Here is a 26,956-nt window from a genome sequence, read left to right on the forward strand (position 1 = left end):
TCAGGTCAAGATCTATCTGCCATGAAATTTTCCGATGAATCGGTCAACCTGTTCTTGGGTTGCTGCCCCTGAAATGGTAATCTTGAGGAAATTTTGCTGTTTTTAGGTTATTATCTTGAATATTATTATAGATAGAGATAAACTGTAGACAGCAATAATGTTCAGCAAAGTTAGATTTACAAATAAGTCAACATGACCGAAATGGTCAGTTGACCCCTTAAGGGGTTATTGCCCTTTATAGTCAATTTTTAACCATAATTCGTAAATCTAAGTAATCTTTTACAAAAATCTTCTCCTGAAACTACTGAGCCAAATTAATCCAAACTTTGCAACAATCATCTTTGGGGTATCTTGTTTGAAAAATGTGTCTGGTGACCTGGCCATCCAATCAAGATGGCCGCCACAGCTAAAAATAGAACAGGGGTAAAATGTAGATTTTGGCTCATAACTCTGAAACCAAAGCATTTAGAGCAAATCTGACAAGGAGTTAAATTGTAAATCAAGTCAATATCTTTCTGCCCTAAAATTTTTAGATGAATAGGACAACTGGTTGTTGGGTTGCTGCCCCCCAACTGGTAATTTTTAAAGAAATTTGTCATTTTTGGTTATTATCTTGAATATTATTATAGAGATAAACTGTAAACAGCAATTATGTTCAGCAAAGTTAGATTTACAAATAAGTCAACATGACCGAAATGGTCAGTTGACCCCTTAAGGGGTTATTGCCCTTTATAGTCAATTTTTAACCATTATTCGTAAATCTAAGTACTTTTACAAAAATCTTCTCCTGAAACTACTGAGCCAAATTAATCCAAACTTTGCAACAATCATTTTTGGGGTATCTTGTTTGAAAAATGTGTCTGGTGACCTGGCCATCCAATCAAGATGGCCGCCACAGCTAAAAATAGAACAGGGGTAAAATGTAGATTTTGGCTCATAACTCTGAAACCAAAGCATTTAGAGCAAATCTGACAAGGAGTTAAATTGTAAATCAAGTCAATATCTTTCTGCCCTAAAATTTTTAGATGAATAGGACAACTGGTTGTTGGGTTGCTGCCCCCCAACTGGTAATTTTTAAAGAAATTTGTCATTTTTGGTTATTATCTTGAATATTATTATAGATAGAGATAAACTGTAAACAGCAATAATGTTCAGCAAAGTAAGATCTACAAATAAGTCAACATGGCCTAAATGGTCAATTGAACCCTTAAGGAGTTATTGTCCTTTATAGTCAATTTTTAACAATTTTCATTAATTTGGTAAATTTATGTAAATTTTTACCAAATAATTTTCTCTGTTAATAATGGGCAAAGTTCATTTTAGATATAATTGTAAGAAGCAAGAATGTTCAGTAAAGTAAGAACTTCAAATACATCTGAAGTATTGAATGTATTCAATACAATTTTGTCATGAATCCATTTGTTTCCTTTGTTTAATATGCACATACACCAAGGTGAGCGACACAGGCTCTTTAGAGCCTCTAGTTTCAGTAAGCGTGATACATAAAATTGGGAATGGAAATGTGCATGTAATTATCAGACAAAATAAACATGATAAAAGTGAAAATATGAACATACAATGTACCCAGTCTCATGGTTTTTGAATTAAGAAAATCAATAGCGTTATACATACCAGTACGTAAAAAAACATCTTTACCAGTCTGAGTGAAAAAAAATTACAAATGCAAACTCTAATATATAAGCGTGAGTGTGTGAAAGTTACCCCATATTATAAGTACCTTTATATTCAAACATTTTTGCCTAGAAATTATGGTCTTGAATGAGAAGTGGCACCAGTCCGGGTCTTGGTTTGTCTTTCCGTGTGCTCCAAATACTTTTCACCCGTCGAGGTTACCTTTCGTTCTATATCGCCCCAACGTAAGGTTGCGTGCTCCTCCCGGGAGGGTAGCCCAAAATGCAGTAAGTTGGATAAGTGCACCTGGATTACCTGAAATAAAGTCGTTATAATAAATATAAATATTGCGTTTATTTTATTTCTTTAGATACATATTTATTTTTATATTCACCTCTTCCAAGCTGGCCTTTTTCATAAAATAAGTTTATTTCCTCAGTGGAGAATGGATCCGCTCTCTTTTTTTTTGCACCTAGTCCCATGGTCTTAAGTTCTTTCATCTTGGCCGACAGAACCTCTCTGGAATGATTAAATTCTTTGTCTCTTATTATACTAATGTTTAACTTATCAGTCATATATCTGGAGATACTACTCAGTACTTTGGAAGGCCTTTACTGTTCCAGGTTCATATGGAGTCCCATCTAATTTGGTGACTTTCTTGAAGAAAAGTGCGAGGAGCTTGTCAAGTTCATACACTGGGATTTCCTCCATTTTTCCATGCTCATTATTTGCTGAAAGCCAATTAGTGAAAATATTGACATCACTTGCAGTCTTCCGCTTAGTATTCTTGTTTTTCATTGCCTCAATGAATTCTGCTGTCTCGTCAACCTCATTTACGTTAGGCACAATATTGTCTGCCCTGTTTAGTTCTGCCATTTTGTAAACATATACCGGAAATCGCCGAGTACTGACGGAAAGGTATGTGATAACATTGACGGAAAGGCATGTGATAACTTCCGAAGTATGTGATAAATATTTCGTATCAGCCCGCTAAGCACCAATTCGAAAAAATATGGAGTTTACATAATTTTAATGCTATTATCATACAGTAAAAATCATATGTTATTTGGCCTAAGTATATGATAATATAATTTATCCATACATGATTTTTTTAATTTTAGATTTATAATCAGAGCCAGTATTCAAAGAAAAGTATCCATAAAGCTATATTAAATAGTGCAAAGACGTTACATTTCTACCAGAATAATCCTGCCATGGTACCAGATGACTGGACACCAAAATGTCATAAAATGTTCATCACTGTTAGTAAGAAATTTAAACCTTCAAAGGCAGCGACTACATCCAACCAGAACAAAATTACCAGCATGATTGCTTCACATGGTAAGTAACTAAAGCAGAATACACAAAATTTACCAGAATTCTTGCTTCACATTGGAAGTAACCAAAGCAGAATAGACAGAAATTACCAGCATGCTTGCTTCACATGGTAAGTTACCCAAACAGAATATACAAAAAATATAAGACAGACAACATAGCTTGCATCACAACACAAATGGTAAGGTTAATAACCCTAGCATGACAAAAAGAAGCTAGGCAGTTAGAAGAAAGGTAAAAAATACCCCTGAAGGTGGGGGGATGTCTGCTGTAGTATCGACCTTCAATATTTTGAAGTTATGTTACATCAACATTTTTATTTTGTTTTTAAATTGAGATAAAAAGAAATTCAAGAGTTCGTGTGAGATTTATTTGATACTTAAGTTATTTATTAATTAAATGACATGAGCTGCTCCTGCAGTAGAGCATATGCAAGTTTTCAGTTGCAGATCAAACATTTAATGTTCAGAAAGAAAAAAAAATAAATAGTTAAATGTGGAACTTACAACTTTGTCAATATTTCCTGTACTTAAATGAAAATTCAATGTTTTAATAGTTTAAATCATAAAGGTATTAAAGAATTATCTCTGTGGTATCAAGCCAGTCTTAGTTAATTTGTATAGATAATCAGGTTTTCTACACATTGATATCGTAAAATATCAGCTGCGAGCCACAATGTGAACCAACGACAGTTTTAGGGTTGACTAAAGAAATCTTGATAATGTCTCCTTTCGCATTGTGACAGCGCTGATAATGCCTGGTCTCCTTTTGAAGCCTTGATACGAGAATTACAGAAAGCAAAAAAGCAGGCTGATGTAGCTGTAGGGATGGACATTTAATTTTAAATATGCATTGGTTGATCTGATGAGATATACTTTTTAAGTGATAATAACTGTTCGTTCTCATGTCCTGCTGTTCCTAATTGTCCCAAGTTAGTGCAGGGATGGGGTCGATTTCTTTGAAATGTAATTGATTAAATAACTATTACTTTGCTAATTTAATGTAATTGATTACATTATGATTACAGCTAATTTTAATGAAATTGATTACATGTAATTGATTACATTAGATTTCTTTTCTTTAAAGTAATCATGATTATTTAGGAGGATTGCATTGTATATTGTAGTATTAAAGAATTTCTTAATAAGATTTTATCCTCACGAAAGCTAATTTTGGTTGTTTTTTCTACATCCTTAACCTATTCATCTAATAAGAATTTAGAAAAGAAGCAGTGTAACATATGTAAAGTTTGATATCATAGACAATTGTTCTTTCTCTGGGTATAAGATAAAACATTGTTGGTTATTTTTTAAACCTTGCCAGCTGCCAAATTAACACAAAACTTGAACAAATAATGAAAACCCATTTAAGTATAATTTTATTGTCTGTGGGGATATAATTGACACGTCCATATGTTTTTTTCAGGTGTAAAATCACTACTTTCATTTTTTAACAAACAATAGGTGAGCTTGGGAATAAGAATTTTTAATTATCTTTATTGCAATATCAATCAATTTGTAATTAGTTTATTTTCATTATTTCTTTAATTGTTTGAAATTTTTTAATACTTAATGATATACAATTGTAGTTTGAAAGCACATATAAAAATATTTATGGAAAACAAAATTTATACAAAAAAAAAATGAAAGTTTGTTCTTAATTTCTTTATAAATTAAGTGGGCTCAATTATGTTGACCATCAAAGTCAAATTGGGAGTAAATGTTTTACGGTATTGAATTTCCATGTAATTTCACAAAAATGATAGTGAATACTAGCCTGATATTTTTTCATATATGCATCACATCTTCTTATTATTATATTGTCTATCAAAAACAGTTTTCATATACAAAAGTTGAAATCAACAAGTAATAATATGAATGTAATCTATTAAAATAAATCATGATTACACCTGTTTTTCCCAATGTAATTGATTTCATTACAATAGCATAATTACTGATTAAATGGGATTACGTTGCATGATGTAATCGATTACAGCTGATTAAGATTACTGATAACGATTACACATGTCTGGGTAAGTGGAAGATTTGGTACCAGCAAATATATTTAGTCTGGCACAATAATCATGTTTGTAGCTGGGTCGTACTACAGTTTTTTGGTAAATTGTAAACATGAATTATCCAAATAATGTAACAACTGAATGTCCCAATAATCATTCATACCAAACAAAATTGAGAATGGAAATGGGGAATGTGTCAAAGAGACAACAATCCGACCAAATAAAAAAACAACAGCAGAAGGTCACCAACAGGTCTTCAATAGAGCGAGAAATTCACGCACCCGGAGGCGTCCTTCAGCTGGCCCCTAAACAAATATATACTAGTTCAGTGATAATGAACGCCATACTAATTTCCAAATTGTACACAAGAAACATAAATAACAACAGACTACTAGCAGTTAACTGACATGCCAGCTCCAGACTTCAATTAAACTGACTGAAAGATTATGATTTCATCATATGAACATCAGGCACAATCCTTCCCATTAGGGGTTTAGTATCATACCATCATAACATATATGAGAAGAACATAACCTGTGTCATGCCAACAACTGTTTTTAGAATAAATGTGTTTAGTTCCGACGCAAAGACCTTATCAGTGACTCAATATTAACGCCAAAATATGCAATCTTTAATGACTTGACAACAGTATCGTAATTATATCCCTTCTTAATAAGTCTATTCAAAGGTTTTGTAAGTTTCTGAGGTGAATACTGACACCTTTGTGCTTTATAAAGAATATTTCCATAAAAAATTGGATGTGAAATACCTGAACGCATAAGAAGTCTGCATGTTGAGCTATATTTACGAATGATGTCTTTATACCGATGATAAAATTTAGTAAATGTTTTGACTAGTTTGTGATATCGAAAACCCTGGTGTAATAATTTTTCAGTAATACACAAATTTCTCTCGTTATACTCTAAAACATTGTTACATACACGAGTGAATCGTACAAGTTGAGATATATAAACACCGTAAGATGGTGACAAGGGAACATCACAATCTAAAAACGGATAATTAACGATAGGAAATGAAAAATCATCCCTTTTATCATAAATTTTAGTATTCAGCTTTCCGTTAGTGATATAGATATCAAGATTGAGGAAAGGGCAGTGGTCATTGTTAGTATTATCTTTATTTAAAGTAAGTTCAGCAGGATAAATTTCATTAATACTAGAACACACCCGTGAAATCGCGGGTCCGTGACTGAATAAAAGTATATTACTATGCGTAAGTCTTCTTGTAGTATTGGTATTGTCATCAGATAAAGTCATACCGATTATAAGTTAACAGTTTTCTCTGCTTTCAAAATCTTTCTGCTTGAACCTGTCGACCTGGAACTTATCAATTATTTGGAAATCAAAAGGGGCTTGAATGGAGTATTTTTTAAATCAACAGCATTGTCCTACATGAGTTATAAATAAAGTTGAACTCTTTGATTCGCTGTTTTACGTCATGCCCGCTAACAAATTGAAAACTACGCCTTACAGATTTTTAGTAATCGTATGGTCATCTTAGAAAGTCTTACTAATTAAAATACTGCAATAGGGAACAAATTGACTATGATTGAATTTAGTAGTGTCAACCCTGTGATTATGACCCTTCTAATATATGTAGCATCCTAAATACAATTTTTGGTGGTGCACATGTCAGATGCAGAATGTACAGATAAGGTAATAGGTAACAGGTGAATATATATTATAATATTGGTATCGGTATCGGATTCGACCCGGAACTTGTTAATTATTGGCAATATTAATTATGTGGAAAACAAAAGGGTCTGGAGTGGTGTAATTTTTAATCAACACTATTGTCCGATATTAGTTATATATAAAGTTGAATTCTTGGATTTGTCGTTTTTACATGATGACGGCTGACAAATTGGACCTCGTAATTTTAGTATTATAGATACGTACTGAAGTGGTCATTATTGAGAGCCAAAATATCATCCAAATATCTAAAAGTATTATTAAATTTGTTTATCAGATGTTGTTTTGATGGGTCTTTGCTTATTTTTGTCATAAATTGTAACTCATAACAATACAACAAGAGGTCCGCAATAAGTGGTGCACAGTTAGTCCCCATTGGAATTCCGATAATCTGACGATATACGGAATCCCCAAAGCGAACAAAAATGTTATCTAGTAAAAATTCAAGGGCATATATAGTATCAAAGCATGTCCAATTAACATTGCTACTAAAAAATGACCTAAAAGAGTTTGAACATATATATTCACATTCTGATTTTTTGAATGCCCATTTGATTAAGTGTGTGAATTTTTTCTTAATGAAAGTGTGAGGCAATGTGGTATACAGGGTAGAAAAATCAAAACTTTGAACAGATTCAAATTCACCAATATAAGCATGCAATTTATCAAGTACTTCCAACGAGTTCTTGACACTCCAAAAGTAATTTATTCCACTATGTTCGAAGGCCTTATTTGAACAATTTATTATAAGGGTTTTAATTGTACCAAGTGTGCTGGTAAGAAGAATAGACAATTTAGTAGTTGAACAATGGCTTGAAGACGAAATAAATCTATATTTGTGAGGGGTTTTGTGTAGCTTCGGAAGCCAATACATAGTTGGGACTTTCATTGTATTTGGCTCTGCTTGTAAAGCGGTGGCTAAAAGTTTATGTTTATTACAGATTTCATTTTCTGAAAATGGAGTCAGTTGGAATGTTGGTGAATTGGTGATTTCCTTTTTCAGAACCTCAATGTAAAATTTACGTCAAACAATAATAATATTATTAGCAGCTTTATCGGCCGGGACAAAAACAAATTCCTTGGCTAGGTCTTTTAGTTTATGTTTGATACGAGAAATAGGTTTATTGTGGTTATTGTTAATAGTAAAATGTTCTTTAAAATGTTGAATAAGTATATCAACTATCTTCATTACTGAATTAAAAAAAGAGTCCAAAGATTTTTTGTCAGCTTTTTCCCGTTTTATCCATTTCATACAGTAAGTATGGAGTGAGTCGTGGATGAGTCGTGGATGATATTAAGATTATATAAAAGTTTTTTAATACATGTTTTCCAGTTTTGCATTTATTTCTATTGGCTATAAATACTTTGTAGCATGACTTTATAATACAATTTTCACTACCATGAATTTTAAAATCATAACTTAAACAGCCAGAAATTTTGCTCATATATCAATCATAGTCTTCCTAATTCATGATATGGCATTACATTAGAATTCAACCTCTGTCCCTTGGTAATGTTTTACAATAGTTCAAGTAAACTTTTTCTACATTTGGTGCTCATAAACACCTTAAGGTTATCAGAGGTATTAGGATTATAATTTAGTACGGCAGATGCGCGTTTCGTCTACATAAGACTCATTAGTGAAGCTCATACTAAAAATATTTATAAACTTCACAACCTTACCATTAAATACTACATACATAAGTGTTAATAAAAGTGTTTAGGTATAAGGTTGACACAGCTTTTACTTGTTTATCAATGAAAAAAAGATATGTTATAATGCATTGTTATGTAAATGTGATCAATCAGGGGAAATAATTCATCAAACATATTTGAAATGAACCAAAATTTTACTTTATTTGATGTCTTTGGTTAGTTTTTCTTTTGATTACATTTGAGATGAGGTAATAATGTTATACAAGTGGTGAAACTCTAATAAAATATTGAATCTGAATCTGAGCTTGTTAATATAAATAAGTTGTGAAATATAAGTACATTTTAACTATGTCTTGTTTTAGGCATTCCCAATGCATTATTATGAAACATCACTAAAACATCTTGACAACACCCTTCATTGTATGTAGTTACAGGATTGAAACTGTCTGATTTATTTCACTTGTGAAATCATTAGCTTTTATTTCACTGGGGCTATAATTTTTCGTTGCCACCAATATAATAAATTCCTATTCTCTGTTCTTGTATTAGTATAGTAATATAATGAAATATACAGTTATTAAGCTAAACATGAAAATACAAGACATCACAAAACAGAACTTGTTTAACCCTAATGCTATGTCTTTGTAGAAGATAGTAATTTCATCTAATGCAGAGACCTTCTCCTTTCTCCCTTTTCTGCATAAAATCTTTGCTACATTCTTCAAAAATCCTTTGATTTCCTTGTCATTTTTGTGAAAAAAAGTAGGAGTTGATGATATTAAACAACAGTATGGCAGCACTTGCTATAAACACTAATACAATGAAGACAATCAGAAATGATATTGGATTTGATGTAGCTGGTATTTTATCAGAAGCCAGTGTCAAGAAGACCACAAATGAAAGCAATATTGTCATTCCATAAGATATTCTTTCACCAGAGTTATGTTGAAGCAGGACAACCAGTGGATTCAATAATGCTAATACAGCTATTGGCGTAAATACGAGGATGTTATAATATAGTGGTTCACATTTGATATTCAGAACAACTGCCAAAAATATGTTTCCTTCTGTAGCATGTTTTACTTCCCAACTTTATTCCATCCAACCTGGGCTTTGCTTCAAAATGGGCACTGTATGGCATTGATACTGGTTCAAGAGTCAAGACATATCTGCTTACTTGGTTCCCATATAAAAAATGTTAATGAACATTTTTGGTCATCAAATGAAAATTTTCTCATGTTAGCTGGACATTTGGAATTGATTACAAAGTAGGGGACCACTCTACTTTCCCATTATATGAAACACTGACTTTGAAATGACTGGTACTGGTAAACGGTTCAAGTAATAATCAGAAGGTTTCCATCACAGTGTAGAGTCCAGCCATGTGAGCAGTGTGATTGATGTCAATGATCATATTTCATCTACTTCATCATAATGGTTTATCCAAGGTTATAAAACTGAAACTTAATCCACTTTTTATTTGAATTACCATTTTCAGTATCGAATGGTGTTATATCTGGATTATTATCATTGAATAAGTCATTATGTAGTTTCTTGTAATCTGTTAAAGGGATAATTCGCGATTTTTCACTTTTCATCTTATTATGTTTATAATACCATAAAAAACATATTCACCAAGTTTTATTTTGATATGAAATCAAATAAAGGAGAAAATTGGGAATTATTGATTTTATTTCTTGAAACTTCCTGACTTATGTGACGTAGTTTAAGTCTTTGATGCATGCCGGGAGTGAAAATATCTCATTTAAGTCTTGTTCGTAAACCATCTAACAACGCGATTTAAAGCGCATCAACGACTTTTGGTGTAGCTATTAACCAACGAAAAATAAGTGATAGCCATGCAACTTTTAAAATTAGATCGTGTGGATATTTTGAAACGAATTTTAATAATAAAATTAATTCATACAATAGAACATTTTTATGTTTTTTTCAACAAATACTTTAAACAAACATATGAAATTGACATGATCAATAGTGTAATAAAAATACACGTTTGTATTCTGACCTTTTTGCTTCATTCCAGCAAACATTTTCACTTGCTTGTACGGTGGAAATAAAATGTGTATTGTTGTGAGACACCTAAAGAATGTTGAGTGCGTCGGTTAAATCAAGGTAATTAAAGGATTAGCATTATGTAATTCTAATCCTTTGATCCTCATTTAGTGAAATCTAGGCGTCACGGTTTACTGGCTTGAAGGTGTGAACAACATTTCGTATGAATTGAAAACGGGAGTCAGTCAAAGTTTTAGACACAGAAATCAAAGACTTATATAGACGTCCCTGCAGAAATGTAAAAAAAATAAAATTAATTAAACGGGAATAATAAGGTCGCACAATAACTGGATAGCTGTTGTATATTTTTATATTTTGCATAAGCATGATAAGATCACTTTTAAATGAATTATGACTTTTGATTAATTCAGTAACGATAAAATACTTAATTTTTTTAATTGAAGTATAAATTCATAAATAAAAATAGCCTTCTAATCACGAGTGTATGAACTAAAAATTGTACTATCTTAGATTAGGATCGGCAGCCTTAAATATTTCAAACAGATCATTAACAATTGCAATTATATAATTTAGTCCATCCGAAGTTATTTTCAATTACCTATTTAGGAATTAGTGTTTTCATCAAAATATGTCAAACCTCACAACGCACGAATACTTCAGATATTTGATAAATTTTTAAAAAAAATTGAGAGAAAATTTAAGAATCTTTTTGGAATGGATTCGAAATTTACGAACATATATGCTTTTCAAGTGTGAAAAACATCAACAAAATTTATACATAATCGGGAATGTCCTTAACAAAATAGTCTTCGTCTCACACTGTAACTATATCGGGCCCAACTATATATAATACTTCTGCTATTTGACCAACAATGTATAAAAAAAACAGAACGAATTTAATGTCATCTTTCCCTATTGTTTGAATGTTATAAGTCTGTTTCAACTGGCAAGAATACCCATAAAGCGGACTAGCAGTTTGTTCTTTAAAGTGCTGTCATTGAATATCAAGAAGGAAAATAAATCCCGAAATTGATTTGAAACTTTGATACTCTATAGTTTTCCTGGAAAATAATCATATCCCTTAGGCCGTAGTTTTTTTATTTTTAGTTTTACGAACCCTCCTACCCTAATTTTTGCCAAATAGGAAAAAAAATAAAATTAAAAATGTTGATTTTTATTTTTTTTTCTCCTCCGACCGACCCAGTGTTTTTCATGCAAAAAAAAAAAATTTTAGTTCATAACTGCATGAAAGAATCTAAATTTATGCTCTTGGTGATTTAGTAAGTTGTTGCACATTGATTTTCAATTCAAACCTTGTCAAGAAAAAAAAATAGTTGTTACACTAGTAGAAAATCTCCTGGTGCAATAAAAAATTTTTTTTTTTGATATTGACGGTTGGTATTAAAAAAAAAATCAGCAGCAGCAGTTTTTTTGTGTTTTTTTTTTCGTCCTCCTCCCCATTGGTTTTGTCAAAAAAATTCGTAAAACTAAAAATATAATAACTATGGCCTTAGGGATTATTAGTGTATGTCCAGTTGGGTACATATAACATGCATGTCGGAACAATTGTGATGATGAAGAATTTTTTCCTTTATTCGAGAACTATCTAATTGATATATAAATGTCCATAACTTCGATGAGCAAAAGAAAGTTATATATCGACCAGCATTTAAATCTCTTCTTCTTCTTCTTCTTTTTCTTCTTCTTTTGGTATACAATAGTCTTTCGACATTTGATGATTACATACTGTTGGCATACGTGGACTAGTCTACTAACAAAACTTTTACCCCAATTTACACAAAATGTATGTTTCTTTCTTATGTACAATGTATACATGTATATATTTGAATTTTCGCTATAGTTCCGTTTCTTTTTATCCTGGCGTATATACGAATGGTCGACAAGTGCGTATATTTTTTTAAATCAAAATTTCTGGTATGGTCCGATCTGTCCTTCACCATTGACAAAAAATATGTATATATATTTTTATTTCATCAAATCTGTTGTTTATTTTTAGGTATTATCTATATTTTTATCAATAATTTTCTTTACATCAGAAATGTTATTTATAAACAAGCGTATGAGTTTAGTAATGACTAGTATATAATATCACTTTCGGACACGCAAGATAGAGATTCATATTATACACCTAATAGTTCAAAATGGAAAGTTGGAAGTTATTGGTCGTGTACACTGACCAATACCCCAAGAAGTGAAACGATGCATGAATTTGCAAGCTCGACAGGACGTGTCACACCCCCTGCAATACCTTTGGGACTAATACCTTTAGCCATGCAGGTGATCAGTGGAGCGAAGATCCTAATTTATTTGAATAAAGTTTATTACATAAAAGAATAATTAGATTTCCGAAAACAATTCAAGTTTCACAGAACACTTATTTATGATTTGAAATTTTACTTTTTAACTAATTCCAATATTATCATTATTGTTAAAAAATAACAGATCATGGTTATTAAAAAAAAAGATAAGAAAAGTTTCCGTATCAACTTAGTTATAGTTAACAAGTCGGATAAAACAACCGTACGATTGACAAGATATCGACACGCAATTACGACTACATCGGGTTACTATAGTTTTGGTCCTTAGACATATCTTGGGTGCAGATCGGAGAAGGTAACAAAATGGCCGACCGGAGAGAATTGATACTCTAAATTTAAAATCGATGGTGGTCTCTTATCTAGCAGAATAAAACTTTAATATTCATGAATTTGAGCATTTTTATACAGAATGAACATAATATCGATTTTTTGTTTTTTTGCGAAGTTTCCCTTTAAATTCTGGCATACAGTTGCCTTAGGAATACTCAATATCATAAGTAAAGAAAAGCAATTTCACATACATTTTCAGAACAAGAGTGAGTTCAACCTTTGATATTAGATGCTTTTATAATTCAATATTTCAGTGATGCAAGAATCAATGCTGAAAGGCTGGAAGCTATTGAAAAATAAAACACTTTCAAATCATTGGTATATTTGCTTAAAAAAATCATTTTGTATATCTAAATTGATATTTTGTATAGGGGAATTTGACAATTCAATGAAATAATAAGTCTTAGTTGAAGACAATTGTATGGTGTTTATTTAGTAATTTAATATGTATATACTTTGTTTATCGCTATTTTGTGCATTTTTCCTTTGACCCTTTTTTGTGATAATTTTCATATCATGCTTCTCGCTTGAGATGGAAAAATTATCGCTAGAAACTAAGGAGGCCACGTGGCCGGTTGCTAACGAAATTGACATTGAAATTGACAACGTCGTCATATGTAAAATAGCGATAAACAGATTATCATTGGTCATCTCAACTCGATTGCTTTTCTCACTTTCGCTGTACCAGCTCAAGCGAGAAAATCAATCTCGTTGAGATAATCAACGATAATCTATAATTATTGCTGTGTTAGTTCAATATTTGCCTGCAATTAGCTAATTGCGTATATCATATCTGATAGGTCAATTATTGTGGCTGTCCAAAAAAGGTGTTTTGGAATAATTGGAATGATTGCTCTCCAAATATAAAGCTATTCCAACAATTTACATTTAATGGAATGTGAGTTGAAAGGATTTTTTTTAACATCAAAATTGAAATTTCATTATGGAGGAGATTTTTCATTTTAATATGTTTAAGGTTAAAAGTTAGAAGCAATGAAAGAAAAGACAAGAATTCCTGAAATTAACACTTAACAGGCTATTAATTGAATTATTTTTAATTATGGAATTTGCACAATTTCTTGTGTTAGAAATTTTTGATAAATTCCATGTTTATTCGGTAATATAATGTTTTGAGTGGTTCAAAACACTTTCCATACAATGTATTTTGTAAAAATAATTCCAAGTTCAAATAATAGACTGTTACTTTATTTCAATCTGAAACAAAACATGTTTACCTTAAATGTTTCAATAAAATGAATTTAATCAAATATAACTTGACAAGTCATTTTTTGATTTACAAAGATTTCCCCCCATATACATTGTAAGTATTAGGTCCAACAAGTAACAATATGTCCCCATTGTGTTGTGCTTCTGGGATATTGTCATGGTCTCTGTATGTCCCCTTGTATATCCATCAGAGGCAATTTGACATAAAGCTATCATATATGGTAGGATTATTTGAAATATATTTATATGTCCAAAAAATAAAGTAATCTAAAAAAAAAATGATCTTGAAATTGCACTTGAATAAAAACCTTTTATCTTTTTATTTATTTCTGTTATACAGTATATGTGAAATAGCGTTTTAATATGTTTTTAGACTTACTGATTTTTGCACAAGTTTTGAGGAATTTTGCCTTCCAGCTGTCTTTTTTTAGACAATCACTGATGGATTTTGTGTTCTAAATTGTTAGCCTGGTATTCTACAGCTAAGTGATTGATGCCAATACTGGTGGAAGTTTTATTCTAAAAGGGATCACCAGTTTGGAAGGCAGCAGTTTTTGTGAAATGAAATATCATCAATATGATCATTTTCTATAAATTAACTGTCAATGAAATATTGAATTATTTCGACACATAATTTAGGTAGTTTTGTTTTTTACTGCTTTTTATCTATGTATTTGTATAGTCCTCCAACACTGTTGATTTTTGCATCACTAATGCCCTTATTCTTGACAGAAAAGTTTGTCTGGTGTGCTCAATTATAATTAAGCTGGTTCTTTGGTTAAAACATGCAATGTTGGGTTCATACCACTAGTGTAGGTATCACCAACCAGGTAGTCAGCACTACTATTTTGGAAAGAAATATCCTTGGTACTCTTGTTAAATACATGAACATGTAGGGGAAAATGTAATGTGCTTTTTTTGTCCCCTGCATCAGACATTGTGGGGACATGGAAATACTGTGTGGCTGTCTATCTGTCCTTCTGTTCATCTGATCTTGATAGCCCTCTTACAGGTACAATTCTGGCCATGGTTTTATAAACTTTTACTCTAGGTTCATATCAGCAATATCTTGGACAAGTTCTAAAATGGTGGAAGATTGGCTATTTTTAAAAGAGATATGTCCCTTGGAAGTATTAGATTTATTGAAATGAACTAGATAGATCTCTCACAGTTTCAATTCTTTCCAGATTTTTATGAAACTTGATAGTTATACTCGAGGTTAATATCAGCAATATCTTATTTGGGAATATTTAATTTATTGAAATGGCCTAGTAAGTAAGTTCTCTCATGGTTTCAATTCCTGCCAGATTTTACGAAACTTAGACTCAAGGTTAATATCAGCAATATCTTGTTTGGGAATATTAAATTTATTGAAATGGCCTAGTAAGTAAGCTCTCTCATGGTTTCAATTTTTGCTTGATTTTTATAAAACTTACACTCTAGGTTGCTATCAACAACATTGAAACTCTGTTCTTTTTTTTTTAATTGATAAATGTCTTTTCATATGTAAGTAGGTCGATGCCACTGCTGGTGGAGTTTTAATTCCCTGAGGGTATCACCAGCCCAGTAGTCAGCACTTCTGTGTTGACTTTAGTTATCATTTATTTGTTCATAATTATAAATTAACTATAAACAAAACTTTGAATTTTTATACGCCAGTCAAAATTATTATGGTACATTGTATACAAATATTCAGTGTCCGTCTGTCTGTGTGGTGTAAGCATGTTGCACTGTTACTTGAGAACAACTCATCCAAATTTGATGAAACTTAGCATAGTTGTTTCTTATGATGGTCAAATGATCTGAATACTCTTTGGTGAAAATAAGATAAAATCGTTTTGAGTTACAGGACTTAGTAGCTAAAACAGGGTCTATTTTCTTCAGTATGATGTCCTGCAGTATCTCCAAAAACAATTTATGATTATTGTTTAAAACTTTAAACACTTCTTGGTTTTATTAATCTAAAGATCTAAATACTTTTTTGGTGATGATTTATAATTCAATTTTGAGAAATTGAGTAGTTTGTAAAAAAGGGGAGTGAGTTTCACATGTTACGCTGTATCTCAAAAATGATTCATGGTTATTGCTTTAAACTTTACTTACTTCTTAGTAAAACTAATCTTAAGATCAGTATACTTCTTGGTTTTGATTCAAAATTTTATTTAAGAGATATCTAGGTTTTTGTGTTAAAAAAAAGGGGGGGGGGTCAGATGTTGCGCTGTATCTCAAAAATAATTTATGACTTTTGCTTATAACTTTACTTACTTCTTAGTTATATTAATCTTTATAAAGATCTGTATACTTTTTGGTGATGATTCAAAATTTTATTTAAGAGTGATTGTGGATTTTCACATGTTGCGCTGTATGTCAGAAACTATTTATGATTATTGCATAATAATTCACTTCTCAAGAGGAAGGGCATATCATACGCTCATGGCTTAGCTGTTTATGCAAATAATTTGGCTTTTCTACTTAAGGAATAGATAACCTTCGCTGTATTTGGCAAAAGTTTTAGGAATTTGTAGTCTTCAATGCTCTTCAACTTCGTACTTTGGCCATTTTCACATTTTTATATTTGAGCGTCACTGTTGAGCATTTTGTAGATAAAATGCACGTCTGGCATAAATATAAAATTTCAATCCTGGTATCAATGATGAGTTTATTTATATATTTTTTTTTAATCAGGAGGTACAATTTACAAGTTTTTTTAATGGAATAAATTACAAATTATAAGTAATAGTGTCTTGTTGGTGTCATCCTGGTTTGCCCACTTTTAATTATATGCATATGTAAACATAGAGGGAATTGTTGTTTTAACAATTATAGTTTATTTCTGAATTATAGTCATATTTTTTACCTTTTATTTTACCTGTAAAATTAAAAAAGAATATTTACATTCTGCTATTAAATCAAGAAAAATGTGCAAAATTTGTCTATATTATATATATATTTGACAGGATAATGTATTTTATTAAAAAAAATTAGGAAAAAATGTGTACTAAAATGAATAATCAACAAATAGTTTTAATTATTGGTACATTCTGAAAAAAAGTGAAAAGTTAAATAAAGAAACTAAAGATTTAATAGAATAAATCTCATTTGAATATCTTTAAATTTATTCAACTTCATTTTTTTTTTAATTTCAATACAACACACTTTTTCAAAATTTAGTAAAATATAAAATTATCCAATTAAATTTAACAACTAGAATATAAATGCAATTGTTCAGTAGCCATTGATCAACAATACCAGTTACAACTTCAACCAGAAACACTATCTATTGACTACGAGACAGCAAACAACAACGTAACACAAACAGTATGTCCAGGGGTAACCATGAAAGGCTGCTTCTTCCACTTAACCCAGTGTATATGGCGGAAGCACAAAAATATGGACTACAGTCCTATTATAAAGAAAATGAAGTCATTACTTAACTGATACGACGAGCTGCAGTACTACCGTTACCTCTTGTTCCACCCCACCTTGTTGAAGATGATTGGCTAAGCACTTTAGAAGACATTTGAGAAGCTGAAAACATAAACCCTCTACAACTTCATTTACAGATTACGTGACTGAGTTTTTGGTTGAAAACTACCGGTTTCTATGGAACCACTATAACACAGATGGACCCAGGACCATGCATAAATCACCTAGTAGGATGGCACACCAAACTAAGAAGCGACTCAAAAACGCCTACAACATCTATGAGATTATTGAGCTACTGAAGAAGACAAAGACACTAACAGAATGCAACATTATCCACTATGCAGCATGAGGAACCCGCCCACCTTAAAGACGACGATACAGAGTAATAGACACCAGACTCATAGACAGATACCAACAAGGACCCATCAAAGTAGTAGATTCCTCTGACACAAAATCCAATCTTCTCCATTTGAACAAGGAAGTTAATATTGTAAATTGTGAATTTGTAATCATTAAATGTTTTGTTACTTTTGATGTATACATAAAAGAGTGTATTTTACATCATTTTACATATAGTGTTCTTGTTACTTATTTTGTACTTAATTGATTTCCCTATGCAATGCATTTATAAAATTGATTAATAAATTAAATTATGTTAGCAATAAAAGAGAACTCAGTGTATAAATATATTTTTATCATGAAAATCATTCAGAAACTAATGAACATAAAGACACTTTTATAACTGAATATCAGTTTTAGTTATTTGCTTTATATGTATGTTGAATGAACTGATATCAAATTATTCAGAAAAAATATTTGATTTTTTCAATTATTTTTCTATACAAAAAAACAACCTGAATATCTAGAAAACACTTACAAACTATATACCTAGGTTGGAATAGACTATACAATTGTATGCTCATTGAACCTTTTGTCTTTTTTGTTTTCTTAACTAATAGATAATTAGAAGAATTAAAAGTGGGCAAACCAGGAGTAAACCGTCTTGTTCTAGGCAATCTTTGAAAATGTCTTGACAATACCTATTATTGTGTCACACTAGTGAAATTGTCTTATTAATTTCACATTTTGAAATTATTAGCTTTTATTGAACTGAGGCTATCATAAATGTATTGCCACCAATATTATAAATACCTATTCTTTGTTCCTGTATTAGAATAGTAATATAATAAAATATATAGTTATCAGGCTGAACATGAAAAAATAAGACATCACAAAGCAGAACTTGTCTAACCACAATGCTATGTCTTTGTAGAAGATAGAAATGTCATCATTTACAGAGACCTTTTCCTTCCTCCCTTTTCTGCACAACATTTTTGTTATATGCTTCAGAAATCCTTTGATTTCCTTGTCATTTTTGTGAAAGAAGTAGGAGTTGATGATATTAAACAACAGTATGACAGCACTTGCAATAAACACTAAGACAATGAAGACAATCAGAAATGATATGGGATTTGATGTAGCTGGTATTTTATCAGACGCCAGTGTCAAGAAGACCACGAATGAAAGCAATATTGTCATTCCATAAGATATTCTTTCACCAGAGTTTTGTGGAAGAAGGAAAACCAGTGGATTCAGTAATGCTAATACAGCTATTGGCGTAAATACCAGGATGTTATAATAAAGTGGTTCACGTTTGATATTCACAATAACTGCCAATGATATATTTCCTTGTTTATCAGGTGTTACTTCCCAACTTTGTACCATCCAACCTGGGTTTTTAGTTTCAAACAAGTCACTGTATGGCATTGATACTGGTTCAAAACATAACTGCTTACTTGGTTCCCACACAAAAAATGTTAATGAACATTTTTGTTCATCAAATGGAAATTTTCTCATATTAGCTGGACATTTGGAATTGATAACATGAGCATGGGACCACTCTATGTTTCTATTATATGAAACACTGACTTTGGAAGGACTGGTACTGCCAAACGGTTCAAGTTTATTTGCATCACTCAATAGAATAATAGGTGGGAACCAGACTGTACCTGTAGAAACAGTAATTTGTGTAATATTGTTATAGTCAGACGGTTTCCATTGCAGTGAAGAGTCCAGCCATGTAAGAATTGTCATTGCAGTCAAAGATAATATTCCATCTACTTCATCATAATGGTTTATTCCAAGGTTATAAAACTGAAACTTAATCCACTTTTTTATTTGAATTACCATTTTCAATATCAAATGGTGTTATATCTGGATTATAGTCCTTGAATAAGTCATTGTGTAGTTTCTTGTAATTTGTTAGATTTTGGCATACAGTTGACTTAGGTATACATAATATCATAAGTAAAAAAAGCACTTTCACATACATTTTCAGAACCAAGAATGAGTTCAACGTTTGATAAAGGAAGCTTTTATAGTTCCATATTTCAGTGATGAAAGAATCAATGCTAACAGGCTGGAAGCTTTTAAAAAATGAAACACTTTTCAATCATTGGTATATTTGCTAAAAAAAATCATTTTGTATATCTTAATTGATATTTTGTATAGAGGAGTTTTACAATTCAATGAAAGAATAAGGGCTTAGATGAACACAATTATATGGTGTTTATTTAGTAATTTAATATGTATTTACTTTTTATGTGTTTTTAAATTCAATATATGCTTGCAATTAGGTAATTGCCTGTATTATATCTGATTGAGTCAATGTTTGTTGCTGTCTAAGGAAGGTGTTTGGAATAATTGGAATGATTGCTTGTCAAATATAAATATTACAATTTGCTTTTAATGGTATATGAGTTGAAATTTTTGTTTTTTTTTATTTCAAAATTGATTTTTTTAAATTATGGAGGAGTATTTTATCATGTTTAAGGTAAAATGTTAGAAGCAATGAATGAACATGCATGAATTCCTGAATTTAACACTTAATTTCATGATAGATTTTGGGCATTTTATTTCTTCTGATAGTTTGATTGGAAAATCTAAAACAAAATATGTTAACCCTAAAAGTTTCAATAAAACGAATTGAATCAAATGAATTTTATATTTTATTTTTTGATTTACAGGTTCCCCCAATATTATTATTAGGTCCACAAGTAACAATATGTCCCCATTGTGTTGCACTTCTGGGATATTGTCATGGTCTCTGCATGTCCCCTTGTTTGTCCATCAGAGGCTGTTTGACATAAAGCTTTGAAATGTATTTATATGTGCAAAAAATAAAAGTGATCTAAAAAAAATCAAAACAAATCTTCAAATGGCACTTGATTGAAAAACTTTTTTCTCATCACTTGGCGTCCGTCGCCCGTCGCTCGTCGCCCGTCGTCTGTCGTCCGGCATCTGTCGTCGTCCGGCGTAGTTAACTTTTACAAAAATTTGTTCCTTTGCAACTACTGGGCCAAATTAATCTTGGCCACAATCATCATTGATGTATCTAGTTAAAAATTTGTGTTTTTTGACCAGGCCAACCAACCAAGATGGCCGCCATGGCTAAAAATAGAACATAGGGGTAAAATGCAGTTTTTGGCTTATTACTCAAAAACCAAAGCATTTAGAGCAAATCTGACAAGGGGTAAAATTGTTAATCAGGTCAAGACATATCTGCCCTGAAATTTTCAGATAAATCAGACATAGTACTGTTGGGTTGCTGCCCCTAAATTGGTAATTTTAAGGACATTTTACTGTTTTTGGTTATTATCTTGAATATTATTATAGATGGAGATAAATTGTAAACAGCAATAATGTTCAGCAAAGTAAGATTTACAAATAAGTCAACATGACCAAAATGTACAACTTCTGACTTTGACCTCATTTTCATGATTCAGTGGTTATAGTTAAGTTTTTGTGTTTTGGTCTGTTTTCTTGTACTGTATGCAATAGGTCAACTATTTTTGGTGTATGGAATGATTGTAAGGTGTACATGTTTTGCTGGCAGGTGTCATCTGACCTTGACCTAATTTTCATGGTACTGTGGTTAAAATTAAGTTTTTGATTTTTTGTCTTTTTTTCTAATACTATATGCAATAGGTCAACTATATTTGTTTTATGGAAATATTTTATGATCTATATGTCAGTCCTGCAGGTTTTATTTGACCTTGACCTCATTTTGTTGTTTCATTGCTCAGTGTAAAGTATTTGTGTTTTGGCTTGTTTTTTTTTTTAAACTTTAGGCAATAGATCAACTATATTTGTTGTATAGATGAATTGTTTGCCATACATGCCTGCCTGGCATTTATTCATCTGAACTTGACCTCATTTTTATGGTTCATTGGTCAATGTTTAGATTTCATGGTTAATATTAAGTTTATGTGACGGTTGTAATAAAGTTTTATATTTAGGACTATCAACATAATATCAATGATTAGTAAATAAGGCCAGACATTTCAGTGTGTGCACTCTGTTCTTAAACTTTAAAGTCAACTATATTAGTTGTATAGAATAATTGTTAGCTGTACATGCCTGTCTGGCATGGTTCATCTGACCTTGACCTCATTTTCATGGTACTGTGGTTAAAATTAAGTTTTTGATTTTTGGTCTTTTTTTCTAATACTATATGCAGTAGGTCAACTATATTTGTTTTATGGAAATAATTTAAGATCTATATGTCAGTCCTGCAGGTTTTATTTGACCTTGACCTCATTTTGTTGTTTCATTGCTCAGTGTAAAGTATTTGTGTTTTGGCTTGGTTTTTTTTAACTTTAGGCAATAGATCAACTATATTTGTTGTTTAGATGAATTGTTTGCCATACATGCCTGCCTGGCATTTATTCATCTGAACTTGACCTCATTTTTATGGTTCATTGGTCAATGTTTAGTTTTCATGGTTAATATTAAGTTAATGTGACGGTTGTAATAAAGTTTTATATTTAGGACTATCAACATAATATCAATGATTAGTAAATAAGGCAAGACATTTCAGTGTGTGCACTCTGTTCTTAAACTTTAAAGTCAACTATATTAGATGTATAGAATAATTGTTAGCTGTACATGCCTGTCTGGCATGGTTCATCTGACCTTGACCTCATTTTTATAGTTCATTGGTCAATGTTTATTTTTCTTGGTTAATATTAAGTTTATGTGACAGTTGTAATAAAGCTTCATATATAGGACTATCAACATAATATCGATGATTAGTAAAGAAGGCCAGACCTTTCATCGTTTTTTTAACTTAATATTTGATTTAGTCTTCGAACATTTTGATTCTAGCATCACTGGTGCTCCTTGCATTTGTCTGGTGTGCTTAAGTGTAAGCTTGTTCTTTGGTTAAAAAAATAATTTTGGGTTCATACCACTGGTGTAGCTATCACCAACTAGGTAGTCAGCACTTCTATTTTGACATGAAACATCATTGGTACTCTTGTTAATTACATGAACATGCAGGGAAAAATGAAATGTACGTTTTTTGTCCCCTGCGTAAGACATTGTGGGGACATGGAAGTAATGGGTGTCCGTCTGTCTATCTGTCTGTTTATCCATCTGGTCTAGTTTGTTCTCTTACAGGTACAATTCTTGTCATGGTTTAAGAAAACTTATACTCTAGGTTAATATCAGTAATATCTTGGACAAGTTCGAAAATGGTGGAAGATGGACTTTTTTCAAAAAATTTATGTCCCCTGGAAATACTAAATTTATTGAAACGGCCTAGATAGCTTTCTCAAAGTTACAATTCTAGGCAGATTTTTATAAAACTTGAGTTAATATCAGCATTATCTTGTTTGGAAATATAAAATTTACTGAAATGTCATTGTAAGCTTTCTCAAGGTTACAATTCTTGCTACATTCTTATAAAACTTAACTCTAGGTTATAATCAACAATATTGGAACTATGTTCTTTTATTTGAATAAATAAATGACTTAACATATGTAGGTCAATGCCACTGCTGGTGGAGTTTTAATTCCCAGAGAGTATCACGAGCCCAGTAGTCAGCACTTAAGTGTTGACTTGACTTATAATTATGAATGAACTGTTAATGTGTTTCCCTTGGTTTGACTTATAATTATGAATGAACTGTTAATGTGTTTCCCTTGGTTTTGGTTTGTTACCCCGATTTTGTTTTTTGTCCATGGATTTATGAGTTTTGAACAGCGATATACTACTGTTGCCTTTATTAAACCAAACTTTGAATTTTGAAATACAAAGACTTTTTTTACCTCAGAAATAGATTACCTTAGCTGCATTTGGCAAAACGTTTAGGAATTTAGGTCCTAAAAGCTCTTCAACTTGTACACTTTTGGGCCTTTTTAACATTTTATATTCAAGCTCCACTGACAAAATGGGCATCTGGCTTAAATATAAAATTTCAATCCTGGTATCTACAATGAGTTTATTTATATATGTTTTTTTTAATCAGAGTAATGATTCTAATGAGATATACATGAGGTACAGTATACAAGGGTCTGTGTTTTAATCAATCCAAATGCATATGATGATGCAACATCTTTGAATATGTATTGACAACCCTATCATTGTATTATGTCACACTGTAAGTGAAATTGTCTTTTCACTTAAGCTATTATATTTCAATGCCACCAATGTAATAAATTCGTATTCTTTTACTATTCAGTAAAGTAATATAATGAAATATACAGTTATCAAGCTAAACATAAAAATATAAGACATTACAAAACAGAACTTGTCTAACTATAATGCTATGTCTTTGTAGAAGATGGTAATTTCATCATTTGCAGAGAACTTCTCCTTTCTCTCTTTTCTGCACAAAATCTTTGCTATATTCTTCAAAAATCCTTTGATTTCCTTGTCTTTTTTGTGAAAAAAGTAGCAGTTGAAGATATTGAACAACAGTATGACAGCACTTGCAATAAACACTAAGACGATGAAGACAATCAGAAATGATATTGGATTTGATGTAGCTGGTATTTTATCAGACGCCAGTGTCAAGAAGACCACGAATGAAAGCAATATTGTCATTCCATAAGATATTCTTTCACCAGAGTTTTGTGGAAGCAGAAATACAAGTGGATTCAGTAATGCTAATACGGCTATTGGCGTAAATACCAGGATGATATAATATAGTGGTTCACGTTTGATATTCAGAACAACTGCCAAAGATATATTTCCTTGTTTATCAGGTGTTACTTCCCAACTTTGTACTATCCAATCTGGGCTTTTAGCTTCAAAATAGTCACTGTATGGCATTGATACTGGTTCAAGATATATCTGCTTACTTGGTTCCCATACTAAAAATGTTAATGAACATTTTTGTTCATCAAATGGAAATTTTCTCATATTAGCTGGACATTTAGAGTTGATAACATGAGTAGGGGACCAATCTATGTTCCCATTATATGAAATGCTGACTTTGGAAGGACTGGTACTGTCAAACGGTTCAAGTTTGTTTGCATCATTCAATAGAATGATATATGGGAACCAGACTGTACCTGTATAAACAGTAATTTGTGTAATATTGTTAAAGTCAGACGGTTTCCATCGCAGTGAAGAGTCCATCCATGTGAGAATTGTCATTGCAGTCAAAGATAATATTCCATCTACTTCATCATAATGGTTTATTCCAAGGTTATAAAACTGAAACTTAATCCACTTTTTATTTGAATTGCCATTTTCAGTGTCAAATGGTGTTATATCTGGATTATAGTCATTGAATAAGTCATTGTGTAGTTTCTTGTAGTGTGTTAAATTCTGGCATACAGTTGCCTTAATAATACATAATATTATAAGTAAAGAAAGCCATTTCACATACATTTTGAGAACAAAAATGAGTTCAACCTTTGATATTAGAAGCTTTTATACTTCTTTATTTCAGTGATACAAGAATCAATGCAAAAAGGCTGGAGGCTATTGAAAAATAAAACAATTTTCAATCATTGGTATATTTGCTAAAAAAAAATCATTTTGTATATCTAAATTGATATTTTGTATAGGGGAGTTTTACAATTCAATGAAAGAATAAATCTTAGTTGAAGACAATTGTATGGTGTTTATTTAGTAATTTAATTTGTATATACTTTGTTTATTGCTGTGTTAGTTCAATATTTGCCTGCAATTAGCTAATTGCGTATATCATATCTGATAGGTCAATTATTGTGGCTGTCCAAAAAAGGTTTTTGGAATAATTGGAATGATTGCTCTCCAAATATAATGCTATTCCAACAATTTACTTTTAATGGAATATGAGTTGAAAGGATTTTTTTTAATATCAAAATTGATATTTCATTATAGAGGATATTTTTCATTTTAATATTTTTAAAACTTATCAAAATTTCATGAAACTTAGCATAGTTGTTTCTTATTATGGTCAAATTAACTGAATACTCTTTAGTGAAAATTAGATAAAAATGTTTTGAGTTACGGGACTTAGTAGCTAAAACAGGGTGTATTTTTTTCACTTGTCGCGCAGTATCTCAATTTTTTTTTATGATTATTGCTTAAAACTTTACACACTTATTAGTGTTACGATTCATGGTTATTCGGTTATTGCTTTAAACTTTACTTACTTTTTAGTTATACTAATCTTAAGATCAGTATACTTTTTGGTTTTGATTCAAAATTTTATTTAAGAGATATCTAAAAAAAAAAAAATCGGGGGGGGGGGGGGGGGGGGAGGGAGGTTTCACTCCTCAATGCTCTTCAACTTAACTTCATACTTCGGCCTTTTCCCCATTTTTATATTTGAGCGTAACTGTTGAGCATTTTGTAGATTAAATGCACGTCTGGCATAAATTTTAAATTTCAATCCTGGTATCTATGATGAGTTTATTTATATATATTTTTTTAATCAGAGCAATAAATCTAATGAAATATACATGTAAAGGAGGTACCATATACAAGGTTTTTTTAATGGAATAACGTACAAATTATAAGTTATTGTGTCTTGTTCTAGTCAATCTTTGGAAATGTCTTGACAATACCTATTATTGTGTTATGTCACACTAGTGAAATTGTCTTATTAATTTCACATTTTGAAATTATTAGCTTTTATTGAACTGAGGCTATCATAAATGTATTGCCACCAATATTATAAATACCTATTCTTTGTTCCTGTATTAGAATAGTAATATAATGAAATATACAGTTATCAAGCTGAACATGAAAAAATAAGACATCACAAAACAGAACTTGTCTAACCACAATGCTATGTCTTTGTAGAAGATAGAAATGTCATCATTTACAGAGACCTTTTCCTTCCTCCCTTTTCTGCACAAAATTTTTGTTATATGCTTCAGAAATCCTTTGATTTCCTTGTCATTTTTGTGAAAGAAGTAGGAGTTGATGATATTAAACAACAGTATGACAGCACTTGCAATAAACA

The 26,956-nt window shown here is 31.1% G+C and overlaps 2 protein-coding genes across 2 annotated transcripts in view; one reads left to right on the forward strand and one right to left on the reverse strand.

The window, feature by feature from the left end:
- The window catches only part of LOC134711413 (Fanconi anemia group M protein-like), a 68,204-nt gene that overhangs the window by 12,936 nt on the left and 28,312 nt on the right, over window positions 1-26,956 (forward strand). Inside the window, exon 13 of the mRNA XM_063571977.1 lies at window positions 2,754-2,973. Coding sequence (XP_063428047.1) covers window positions 2,754-2,973 — 220 coding nt within the window. The remainder of the gene's footprint in view (window positions 1-2,753; window positions 2,974-26,956) is intronic.
- Window positions 24,202-25,414, reverse strand: LOC134711412 (acetylcholine receptor subunit beta-type lev-1-like). Its single transcript, XM_063571976.1, has one exon. It carries the CDS (start codon window positions 25,387-25,389, stop codon window positions 24,310-24,312), a length of 1,080 nt encoding a protein of 359 aa, XP_063428046.1. The 5' UTR covers window positions 25,390-25,414; the 3' UTR covers window positions 24,202-24,309.

This window comes from Mytilus trossulus, chromosome 3 (assembly GCF_036588685.1).
Source record: "Mytilus trossulus isolate FHL-02 chromosome 3, PNRI_Mtr1.1.1.hap1, whole genome shotgun sequence".
Taxonomy (NCBI): domain Eukaryota; kingdom Metazoa; phylum Mollusca; class Bivalvia; order Mytilida; family Mytilidae; genus Mytilus; species Mytilus trossulus.